General features: G+C 47.6%; 1 protein-coding gene across 2 annotated transcripts in view; it reads right to left on the reverse strand.

Annotated features, from left to right (window-relative positions):
• The window catches only part of SLC35A3 (solute carrier family 35 member A3), a 643,323-nt gene that overhangs the window by 508,766 nt on the left and 122,154 nt on the right, over window positions 1-12,403 (reverse strand). The window contains exon 1 of one of the 2 annotated variants that reach the window (XM_069641593.1): window positions 11,139-11,304. The exons of the other annotated variant lie outside the window; for it this stretch is intronic. Within the exon in view, the coding sequence (XP_069497694.1) occupies window positions 11,139-11,195 (57 nt within the window). The 5' untranslated portion in view covers window positions 11,196-11,304. Of the gene's footprint in view, window positions 1-11,138; window positions 11,305-12,403 lie in introns of those variants that run through there. 2 annotated transcript variants of the gene reach the window in all.

A 12,403-nucleotide genomic window follows, 5' to 3' on the forward strand; every position in this document is an offset into this window, starting at 1 on the left:
ATACCTCCTGATGAATGTTCCAGAATAACTGTAGGAACTGAAACATGTCGAGCTAATACTCTGTATTGTTACCAGAGTTACTAATTTGTTGTCATACTAAACCTAACCACTGTAGGGTACGGTTTACTATTTGGAAAACGTACCTACTGATGTTGAATGTGTCTATGGTTTGATACATTGTTAATTAGCTAAATTCTAGCTTGTCACGTAACGACTGTTTGTTTTTTTGTTACTCAGTTTATGAATTGTATGTATTGTGGACCATATTATTTAATCACTTTTTAGATCCTAACCCTATTAAATCTGATGTTTATCATTTTTAAAAACGACTGGTCCCTGTGTGATCTCCCGACTCTGGGATCCCTGTATATATGTGGCATCTACACTATAGCTCTGTCTTCGCTCCAAATACAGAGCTTTGCAGGAGTACCAGACAAGGATGTCCGTGGTCTCCAATGCTCTATATATTGGCCCTGGAACCCCTAGCAATATACCTGAGAAAACAATATGATATTATAGGCATTGAGATGAGAGGGGAACGACATCTGATCTCCCTATAAGCAGATGATATGCTGCTGTACTTGCGGCACCCGGAAGAAAATCTCCAATATATTTTAGAAGTGATGGAGAGATATGCGGGGTTGTCTGGTACAGCGATGAACCCTCAGAAGTCTAGCATGTTCCCATTGGGTGGATACAAAGGGATTCTAGGGAGCAGTTACCGGTGTTACAGATACCATGGACGGTTAGTACATTTCGGTATTAAGGGATAGATATATACCACACAGTGGAAGAGGAGCATAGGCGCAACACGGAGGTGGCCATTACAAAAATTGAAAATAGCATGCGATTCTGGGTGAAGTTGCCCTTAGCAATGATGGGACGTGGGGCAGTGCTAAAGATGGTGGTCCTACCTAGATACCTGCATTATTTTGGGAATATACCACACCTAATAACCAAGAAGTTCTTCACCAAACTAAACAGTATGTGCAGGGATTTCCTGTGGCATGGCACGTGAAACAGAGTGGCGCTATGGAAGCTACAGAATTTTTACAAGAAAGGGGGGATAAAACTGCCTTACTATGAGGTTTATTATGTAGCGAGCCAACTACAGTATGTTGCCAAATGGCTCTCTGATGAAGGGACCTCCGAATCCAGGCTGTTTGGACAAGATTGTGCCCCATTTTACTTGAAAGAGATGATGTGGTTATCCAGGGCAGAAATGAAAGGGCGTCCCAAGATAATGATACTGGGGTGGAAGATGTGGCGTAGGGCATGCCAGATGATGGAGAACCCCAATCCATGCTCTCCGCAGGTACCACTAGTTGCATTAACAGGAGGAGAAGAACTACTAAGGATGATAATCAGGAACCACTGGGAACCGGTTGGGTTGGCGACAATGGGAGATATCTGGCGAGAGGGATCAATAATAGACTTTGAGGTGCTGAGGGAGGAAACTGGGTTACACACGGGCCAGTATATTACGTATTATAGAATGGTGCAGAAAATTAAGAGAATGTGGCCCGAAGTTATATTGGAGGAAGAACCAGATGCTACCATAGATATAATATACGACATAGCGGAGGGGGGACATGAGATATCTAGAATATACGAGATGATGATGTCTAAGGTAGGGAAGGAGGTCACACAATTGAGACAAGATTGGGAAGCGGAAGTGGGAGCCCCGATGGAGGACGGGTTGTGGGAACGGGTTCAGGGGTACCAGAAGTAGATATCGAGGAATGCAAGATTAAAACAGATACAAATGTATATTACGCTTAGGGCGTGTATGACACCCCAGAGGATATCGAGATTTGAAAATACAGGACAGCAAGCATGCCCTAAATGTGATGAGGAGAAAGCGGGTATGGTGCATATGTTTTGGTCATGCCCGGTCATTGAACGCTTCTGGAGCGAAGTGGTGCAGAAACTAGCGGAGAAGGGGGTCAAGATTGTAGTGGATACAGTGTGGGCCTGTTTGTTGGGGGGGTTCCCAAGATCACAGAAACTCAAGCATGTGAATAAACTGAGGGATCTGGCATATGTGCTTGCAAAGAGAAGAATTGCTATGGGGTGGAAGACATACCACAGACCGCAAGTGGAGCTGTGGTGGAAAGATTTGCAGAAATGGGCGGATGCAGAAACCACGGTATGGCAAGAGGCGAGTAACGGAGGGGTGGAAGAGGAGACAGAGACCCTGATGGCCTGGAAATTATTGATAGTGGAGTTGTTTGGGTCCATACGAGACCCGGCAGAACCCTACCACAAGATACAAGAACAGGATGTGAAAAGTAATAGGCTCAGAACGGGGGGTGGGATAAGGGAAGCAGGGTTTAGAAGCAAGCAATGTAGAATGGAACTGTTGATATATGCACTGCCTGTTTGGTTTGTATTGTTCGTTTGAAATTAATAAAATTGTTTTTTTAAAAAAACGTTTGCAGGGCCAGCCGTGGTCTCTTATTTCGCCAAATAAATGCAGATAATAAACAATTGAGTGACTTGAAGAATTTAACGGGGAGGGGTGCTGGCAAAGCCGGAAAAAAGTAAAGTAAGAGTGTAAGGGTGACTATTTTGACTGAGGCCATACGCCCCATCCATGAGATATTTAATGGATTCCATCTTTGTAAGTCATTTTTTAGCGTGTTAAGTACTTGGGAATAATTCTTATATAATGTAGCTGTGGATTTTGTAAAACCCCAGGTATTTAATTTTGTCCACCGCCCATTGAAATTGGGTAGCCCACTGAATTTCCCTTTCCTTTTCCCTTGACATTGAGAGGTTTAGTATCTCTGATTTATTTGTATTAATTTTTAATCCTGATACTTCCCCATAGAGAGCCAACTTGGATGTTACCGCCTTTAATGATTCCACTGGGTCACCCAACGCCAGTAACATGCCATTATTTTGTGTTCCCTTTCCCCAAATTGGATACCTTTCACTCCCAACGCTTCTCGGAGGTGTTGTAAAAAGAGTTCCAGATAAATTGCATAGAGCAAAGTAAACAACGGACATCCTTGTTTAATGCCCCTTTACAATCAGATCAAGCCAGACAGCTGTCCATTGATAGATACATGGAGGGCTGGAGTCTGATAATTAGCTAGTATCCTTCGTAGATATCGTTCCCCAACCCCCAACCCCCGTGCTCTTCATTGTTGGAACAAAAATGACCATTCCACCCGGACAAATGCCTTTTCGGTATCTAGAGCGAGAAGAACAGCCGGAATCTCATGCTTTGCTACCTTTTCTATTAGATGACAAATCCTTCTGATATTGTCGAAAGTTTGGCGTTGCTTAATGAAAACCCACCTGCTCCGGTCCTATTAAAACTTGGTCTATCCTCTAGTCGTGAAGCTAAGATCTTAGTATATATCTTAGCATCAATATTAATTCACGCTAGCTGATGGTAGGATCTGCACCACATTGGGTCTTTACCCAGTTTCGGGAATATAACCAATTTATCCTGATCCATAGATGTTGTAATATGGCCAGTTCGTTTAAAAGAATTATATCATTGTGCTCAATATGGGGTGAGAACTGTTTGATATTTCTTATAAAAGATGGCCGTAAAGCTATCCGGCCCCGGCGCCTTGTTTAGGGGACGCTTACCAATAGCTGTACTGACTTCCTCCTCCGTAATATATTTCTCTAGTTCTTCTCTATCCTCCTTTGACAACTTCTGGGGAGTTACAACTGCTAAGTAAGAAGATTGTGATTCCCTTGCCGGCTTTTCAGGAGTATAAAGTTCTATAACATCGTTCAAAGCATCCAATAATTCCCTCCGTCTCTACCACTTCCTCCCCTTCACTAATTTTCAGAATCATTTGGGCTGCCCACCTTTGTCTCAATTGCGTGCTAGTAGTCTCCCCATCTTATTCCCCAAGATATAAATAGTGTTGTTTGGCTTTGAGAAGAGTCCTCTCGGCTGTTTTAGCCCTTAATCTCTTGAGTTGCAAGCGTATTGCCCTATATATATTGTCAACATTTCCCTCGTTGGGTAATTAACCATTTTCTGCATAACATCTTTGAGTTGTACTTCAAGGTTCTCCACCAATTGCTCGCTTAATTTGTCTCTCAGGGCTTTACATGCAATCATTTCCCCCCAAATGACTGCTTTGAAGGCGTCCGACCAAATACCCGGGGAGGTATCCTCCATCGCATTCTCTCTGAAATAGCTTTGAATCGTGTCCCCTATCTTAGCTGAGGATAATGTATCGGTCAGAATCCATTCTGGTAGTACCCACTGCCATAACCCTTTACGTCAAAATGTAATTTCTATCATTGCCCCGAACGGGGCATGGTCAGATAGCGCGATCGCCCCAAAAGATACTTCGCGAACTCGTCCCACCAATATAGAGGAAACTCATATATAATCGATACGTGATTGGGATCTATGGACGTGAGAATAAAACGTGAATCCAGCTTCCTTTCCCTTACAAGCATGCCACACATCAACCAACCCCAGTTATTTGAATGTTTCTTTAAGGTGTGAAGAGGGGGAGCCTTGCTGTGCAAACCCGCCGTTACTTCTATCCATCACTGCATCCCATGCTATATTAAAGTCTCCTGTTAGTATAACATATCCCTCCAGGAAGGTTTCTAATGTCGCCAGTGTGGCCCTGAGGAAACCCTCTTGTCCGCAGTTAGGTGCATATACCGTTGCTACTGTGTATAGCTCTGTCCCAATACGAAACTTAACAAAAAAATATCGTCCAAGCTTATCCTCCCTGGAGTACAAAATCACCATATCATGATTAGTTCTAAATTCATTTAGCACCCCCAGTTTTTTGTCCTTCGCATTAGCCTGAAAGATTTGTGGGTAACCTTTAAACCGAAGTTGCAATCTGTCCTTTTTGCTTATGTGGGTTTCTTGGAGCGCGAGAAAGTCTGGTTTCTCGTGCCTCAAGAAATGCTCCAACGTACTCCGCTTTGCCAGTGTATTCAACCCTCTAATATTGTATGAGGTAACCTTAAAACCCATGGTTCAGTTTCGATATTATATGGTCCCTCCCTTTCCTTTGAAACCTTTTCCCTAACTCCCTTTGGGAAGTCCCCCTGGTCTCTTGACTTTTGCCTCTTTCGGCGTAAAAGCTCCATCTTTGGGCCCTTGTATCGTCTACCCTCTTACCTGCCACCCCTACCTGCCTCTCCTCCCCTACCCTGCAGCTCTCGCTCCCTACCACCCCCCTGTGTTGACCCAGGCTTGGTCATGGGTCCCAATGACAATGAAGGGTAAAGCCCTGGCCATGTACCGGTAAATTAGCCTGGATCCTACCAACTGCAGAGAGATAAACTACCCTCTCGCTTAGATCCCAAAAACAGGCCCCCAACACCAACCTCCCTCGTCGCCCCACAAATCTGCAATCGCCCATGCTCCCTCCCTGAAAATACAAATCAATAACTTTCTTGTTCCCATTTCCTAAAATACCAGCGCCCCCTTCCATCACCCCTCTGTGCCAGGCGTGTCCTTTGACTTCTCCCAGGCCTTCTTCCCACGTTCTTACCCGAATCTGCCTGCCCTTCCATGTAAAAAGCAAGCCAAACGGGAAAGTCCATTGATACCAAACCTTTTCTTGAGTGAGAATACTGGTGACTGGTCTCATCTGTCTTCTTTTCATTAGAGTAGAAAAAGCCAATTCCTGGAAAAGATGTACCCCTGAGCCATTAATTGTCAAGGATGTGCCCGCTAGTGCTGCCCTCAGAATCTCTTCCTTCTGCCCACAAGACGAAAAGGCTGCCAAAACATCTCTCGGTCAGGCTTGCGGCTCTTTTCTCAATGGTCCCAGTCTGTGGAGCCATCCAAATGGATTTCTTCCGGAAGGGATCCTACAACAACAACTCAGCACAAAAAGTTTATATTGATTGTTTGAGATCTTTATCTGCTATTTCTTCTGGAACATTTTGTAGGCGGATGTTTGAGTGCCTTGATCTGTTCTCAAGGTCTTCACATTGAAGCTCTAAGTTGTGCGACATCTTTAACAAACGCTCCATTGCTTCATTTTTCCGAGAGTCCTCTGATAGCTTCTGTAAGGCACGCTCGTTCTCATCTACTCGTTCCACTAGCTTTGAAATTTCACCTTTTATTTCCTGTACTGCAGTTTTGATGTCTGTTTTCCGGGAGGAGATCTATATCTGCTCCTGTACAGATTCCTGAAGACTCTTTAAGGTGCTGCTGATGATCCGCTTGGCATTGCATTCATTGTTCCTTGATTATCGCCATCTTATCCAAATTTTCAGGAGTGTCCTCGTCTGGTTGTGTTCGTGAGGAGGTCACCACGCCCGAATTTCCCTGTGTCTCCGTCTGCCAGCATCTTGTGATTGTGCCCTTGCACCCCCGGGCTTCGGTATGGGTTGTGTCAACGTAGCCTTACTCCGTCCTTTTCCCTTCGGTTTCGACATGTGCCTTGCTTTGGATTGTTCCCTTGGTACCCACAGAAGCCATCCAGTTCGAACCGTGTCCCTGAGTGAGTCGGTCCTCCTCCCCGAAGCCTCAGGTGAGGTCGTCCCTCAAGTTTACCGCAACAGCCTTGTATTGCACATGTGGGCACTCCCCTAACCAAGATCTGGATTCTGATATGTCCTTGTCTCTTCCACATATCTCCCGGCAGAACAAAGTAATTCACCCCAGCCACCTAAACAGCAAAGATTGCCACAGTCCTCCTCAACTACACTTAAACAGTATAGGTTCACAAAGCAAGCACCTTCCCAAACTTAGGAGAATCTCATGCGATTCACTTGAGCCTTCCTCTTCAATCTTATTGAATGAGTATTTCTGTGTTAAGTCCCCTGTGGGAGGGGTAGGTGTGCCCCCTGACCCGATCCATAACTATTAGGAGTTAAACGTAGCTCCCGTGGGGCCATCATACACGATTTCTCTGGGAGGGAGTAGCCCCACCCCTCCCCAGCATCATTTAGCTGGGTTTCAGGCATTTCAAATGTTCACAGTGTGGTATATAGGTCTTCTTCCCACCACTTCAACCCATATGCTTGTCTCCCCTGGCTCTCTCAAGGACAGAGAAGGGATGAGGAGCTCCGCTCACCTCAAATGAACCAGTCTGCTTCTTATCATAGGCCCGTCTTCCTCCAGTGTCCTCTCCTCCAGGCACCTCTACAGTGCTCCAATGCCGCTGGAACCAAGTTTTTCACTCTGGAGCAGCTCTGAGCAGCACCCGCTACCGCCACGCCCCTTTCCAGCTCTGGTGCTCCAGACGCCCTTTCCACTGATGCATGCAAGCCTCCTCCCACTCCGGTTGGTGCGCCTCACGTTGTCTCGATGTGGGGGAGGGCACTGCTCTTAGCAGCTGCAGTAGTGGGGGCTGGACCCCTGCTTTATACTCCTTTCGATGGAGGTAAGTGAGGAGCGACACTTAGCACGTCCTCCCCCTGTCGGCGACCATTTTGGAATCCCAAATTCCTTTTTTTCCAAGTGATTTTTTTCAAGTGATTGATTCCTCTCAAGTGTACAGTTACCCTTGTTTATCTCTTGCCTTGCTGTTGTTGATCCCACTCCAAAGGGATCTGTCAATCTAATAATATGGCTAACCTCTCCTTCTCTTGTCATATAACATGAAATATCAGCCTGGCAGTATGTAAAAAAGTCAAAAACAGGGATTAAAAAAAATAGCAGTGCCATGTAGCTTAAACACAGATCTCAGCTCCTGTCACTCAGCCTGCTGAGCTACTTCCCATCATTTTTGTTTTAAACAAACGGCCACATAACAGAGAGAAGAATTCAACAATAAAAATATGGAAAAAGATGGGAACAGGGAAACTAGCATGGTGAATGAGGGAGTCACGAAGCAGGAGGGGAAAACTCACCAGGAAAGAGCAAACAGGCGTGTATGCAGAAACAAATCCATTGGGGCACGCTTTCATTGGTTTTGCCTGCAGGACAAACACTGGATAAGGCAGGCAGACTCGGGCTGGCCAATAAATAGGGCAATGCCTGAACCAGAAAAACGCAAAATGCTAGCGGGAGCCAGTTTGAGGAGTTACTTCACCAAGAGGCTGTCCTGAGGGAGGCGGAAGGGGGGCGGGTCCTTTGGGCCGACCGAAACAGGCTCAGGGGAGCAGTTATAAAGCTGGGGGCTGCTGGGTCAAATTCACTTTTTTGCATCCCCCGAAGTCCCTCCCACCATCTCCCTTGTTCATGTAGCAGAAGCTGGTTAGATCTGGGTAGAATAGGTGGGGCCTGGATGGGTAATGTAAGGGGCAGGTGCACACTAAATATGGGTGCAGTTGAGGAATTAAGGTGCTTTATTGTGATGTGTTAACAATTGCTTCTGTTCATAGATTGTATAATTTTGTTGATAACTTCTTTTTCTGTCACAGGCGGAGTTACAGGGCAGTCCTAGCCAGGGAGGAGTTTTGATGCTGCGGTTTCGGCCGTGAGCGGTACCCGATGGCCGTACTCGAGCAAGGTTCAGGCTTCGACGGGCACTGACTCCATTACGGACAATTGCGACTCCTTGTCAAATGTCAACTGAATACAGTGGTCCCAGGTCTATTACTGCCTGGCAGTTGCTAAACAGAGGCAGAACTTCGCAGAGGCATAGCTAGGGGGGGCTGAAGGGGCTATAGCCCCGAGTCTTTTGGTTGTAGCCGCAGATAGAAGCTCAGGAGTTACAACTAAACGGCTAGCTAGCCCTGAGTCCCAACAGTCCCAACATTAGAGTAGCCCCAGATCTTTTCCAGACAATGAACACCCGTGGGCAGAAGTCCGCTATTTTGCAAACCGAAAGTGACAAGTGTCCCCGTGGACAATACAACTTGTTGCAAGCCTGGAAAATCTAAAGGGCTACCTTAAAAAGTGCTGTAGGACATATCTTTGCTAAAGGAGCCTAGGACGGCCCCTAATTTGTTTGCTTGACTCCCATATATGTGATCTTTTGTTTACAAACAATATACATCGTCTCTGGGGTTATTAGGATTGGGAAAGTAATCATTGCCTCTATGCCTGGGATATGGGGGTCGGGGAGGGGCAAAGTAGGGGATAGCCCCGCTATGTGGCTAGTAGTTTTGACCATTGCTGCTGAATACATATTCTTTCAATTTCACAATTTGCATTATATTTTATCAAAAACCTCCCCCTGGGCCACTATTCAAACTGTCTGTCACAAAAGGGACGAATTGCCATTTGCAACTGTGGGCCCGTTTTCATTGGTGCCCGAGACAATTGTATGCACCTTAAGGCAGCCACTCTCGGGGGCAATGAGGGCCCACACAGGTTAACACTGTTAAACAGTAGTGGGGCTAGGAAATCATGCAAGCAATCTGTGCTGTGGGAACGATAAAACTGCACAGCTCCATTGGCATCGCAGAGGAGACAGAGGCCCAGTAACAGCTGCAACCCGGCTGCAGTTCTTTTGTAACTCAGTAACAGCCAGAACCCCGTCTTCATGACCCCAACGGGGATTCCTGGCTAATGTAATGAACAAGCCCGACGGAGGTGTTAACGACCAGCGCCGGAAATGAAATGATATTTTATTTATATCGCGCTCGTACACAAGTGTTTCAGAGCGTGACCAAAAAAAAGGGAGGGGAACAAGGGAGAACAAAAAAAATTGCGATCTTACTAGGCCCAGTGACATTTAAGAAAGCTCAAGTCCATGGAAAAGGGAAAAGGGGGAAAGTGCATGGAGGGGGGAGGAGTGAAGAGTGCGGAACAGAGGAGAGAACAGGATAAACAATAAATAAAATAAATAATTAAATGAATGAATAAGGGCAATAAACCACGGTAGTGCGGCCAGCGAGTGGCAAGTGAAAGTTAGTCAGATAAGGGAGGAGAAATGTAGGAGGGGTACAAATACAGACCCCCAGTGCAGTGGTGGCCCGGATACAGTGCAGGAGGGTGGCAGGGTGAGCAGGTACCTGGGCCCGAGTGACAGAGTGGCCAGGTGCACGGTGCCAAGAGAAGAAACAGATCAACAGGGGAGAAGGGGGGGACTAAGGAACTAACTGTTAGAATGACAAAGAGGCGCTAACACCTGAAGCCACCAGGTCTGCCTGATGACCAGCGCTGATGGAGATGTAGTGAAACCCAGTGTAGAAAGGGAACAACGTGATAAAAGAAGAGCGGCTGGATGCCGTGAGGCTCGAGTGACTGACAGAGCCAGCAAAGGGAGCCTGTCCCATGCACACTGCCAAGTGCGGTTTAACGCACCAATGTATTTGTATATATAACACGAGGGCAGCGGCCAATCCCCCCAGGCTCGGGGCACATTTGAACTGAAATGGGTGAAAGGCCCTGACGCCGCGCCTGGGCACGCACGCTCTTTTTGTCTGGTCCCTAGAACAATGACCCTTCATGCCTCAACTATCGCTCCACACCGCACCCGGAAATACTTCAAACTACTGCCAACTCCGGCGATACGGGGAACTCGAAACCATTCCAGTGCGTCAACCCTACCTGTACATAGTGCCTCCCTGAACATGTCGCAAGCTAACAATGGCAATAGAAATAGGAAAACCTGGTAAATAGGTCAACTTTGTTTTCTTTCTTTGCCTTTAAAAAGCGCACGTGACGTTATACACAATTGTCCGCAATCGGCGGACAACCCAGGCACTCTGGAAGACTAGATTTTCAGGGTCAGTTGTGTAGCGTTCAGCGCAAAAAAACCATGAGCCAGGTTGCAGAAACGGGCACTTTGGCATGGTGTTCGCGCGCAGGCAGCAATTTGCCTGATGCAGGAAAACAGAAGCTCTCGATCCGTTTCTTCACCCGGGCAAAGTGTGCCCACGTGCTAATAACACCAGCCCGAGTTAACAGCAGGGCAGTCTTTGCCTTGGCGCAAAGCCTTCATTGATGGAATCGTTGCCCAAGTGACGATAAAGAGCAGAGCTGGGGCAGCTGCTCCACTAGAGGAGTGGAGAAGTGAAAAGGTGCAGGGAATCCCGCCGGGGTGGCGGGACAAGGCATACCAAGCTCACCAACCTGTGAGGGATAATGGTTCTTTCCATGGGGCTGTTGCTACATAAAGAGTTCGTGGCTGCTGATGTACAATGAAAAGAAAATTAAACTGGCCGTGTCACGTCCTTCTGCTGGAGCTGGGGCGGGCGTGCAGGGGAAGGCAACGCGCCTCCGACGGCAGCGAGCAGCTCCACGCGGGGCTATAGTGAGGGCCGGTGCCCGCAGGTCTCACCTGGGCCGGGGCGCTGCTGCTGCTGGCGGCGCAGGGCGGGTGGCTGGGGCTCGACATCTTCTCCACGATGCGAGAGCAGACGCCGGTCGTCTGACTCCAATGCCAGCTCCTCCAGGCGCCCGCAGCCCCAATTCTGCCTCCAAAGTGTGCGCACCGTGCCTCCTGCTCCGGCAGCCTTGGGCTAGGCTAGGCTGGGGGGGGGGGGGGGGGGGGGGGCTGTAAAGATAAACCGCTCTACGATCACTGGCCCGGGCGAGGCGTTCTTGTATACGCCTGGAAGTGTTTTTGTGCTGGGGAGTGGCATGCGGGTGACACGGATGGATGACAAGTGTGACAAGACAGGCAATACAGAATGACAGTTGCAGGAATGAGGAGACTGACGACCAGGATGTGAGGTGGAAAAAACTTTGGCCACAAGCTTTATTTTAGTACCAGCCATGGTGTAAAAGAAAAAGCAGCCATAACATCACATAAGGATAACAATACTATATTTTGGGGACAGAGGGAACAGGAGAGCGGGGGGCCCTAATCCCAATTAGGGGCCCGCTCGAGGCTGATCCCCGCCGCCATTCAAATGAAAGCTTGTGACAATTGTTTGGCCCCAGCGTGTGAGCTGTGACATGTTCATAATTGCTTGTCTTTGGAGCAGGTTCATCCTGCTTTCTCTTGTCCTTTCCAAGTGAGGTGGGGAGGTGTGCGCTTGTGTGCCTTTTATTGCTGTCCAACCTGACCAGGTTTAGCACTTGCGCCCTCTCTTGCTCACAGGGTGATTTTCGCTGAAGTTATGGCTCTTGATCCGTATTTTTTGATAAAACAAAACCCCGCGTTGTGAAGCCTTTCACTTGATCCTCCGCGGGAAGTGTTCTTGGAGCCATTTTGATTTATTTGGTCATGTGTTTTGCACTTTTCCATGGATGGAGGCGTTTTAGCCTCTTGGTCCACTCTTTGGAGATGAATTTGGCACTTTCTCCACACATGATCCACTTGTTTTTGAGGTCCCCATGCTCCGTTTGCGGGCTAGTTGTTTCCTCGGGGGTGGGTTCTAGGAGCCTTACTAGGGTCTTCCCTGCTCTTGATCCGCTTGTGCTACGAGACCCCTTCTGCGCATTAGGCTGCTTGTTTTTACAGCCGGGGTGGGTTCAAAGAGCCTTACTGGGTTTTTACCCTGCCCCCGATCCACTTGCATTGTGAGACCCCCTCAGCGCTTAGAGCTGCTTGTTTTTTACAGCCGGGGTGGGTTCAACGAGCCTTACTGGTTTTTACCC

The sequence above is a fragment of the Ambystoma mexicanum genome, chromosome 1q, assembly GCF_040938575.1.
Source record: "Ambystoma mexicanum isolate Mex_15411 chromosome 1q, UKY_AmexF1_1, whole genome shotgun sequence".
Classification (NCBI taxonomy): Eukaryota; Metazoa; Chordata; class Amphibia; order Caudata; family Ambystomatidae; genus Ambystoma; species Ambystoma mexicanum.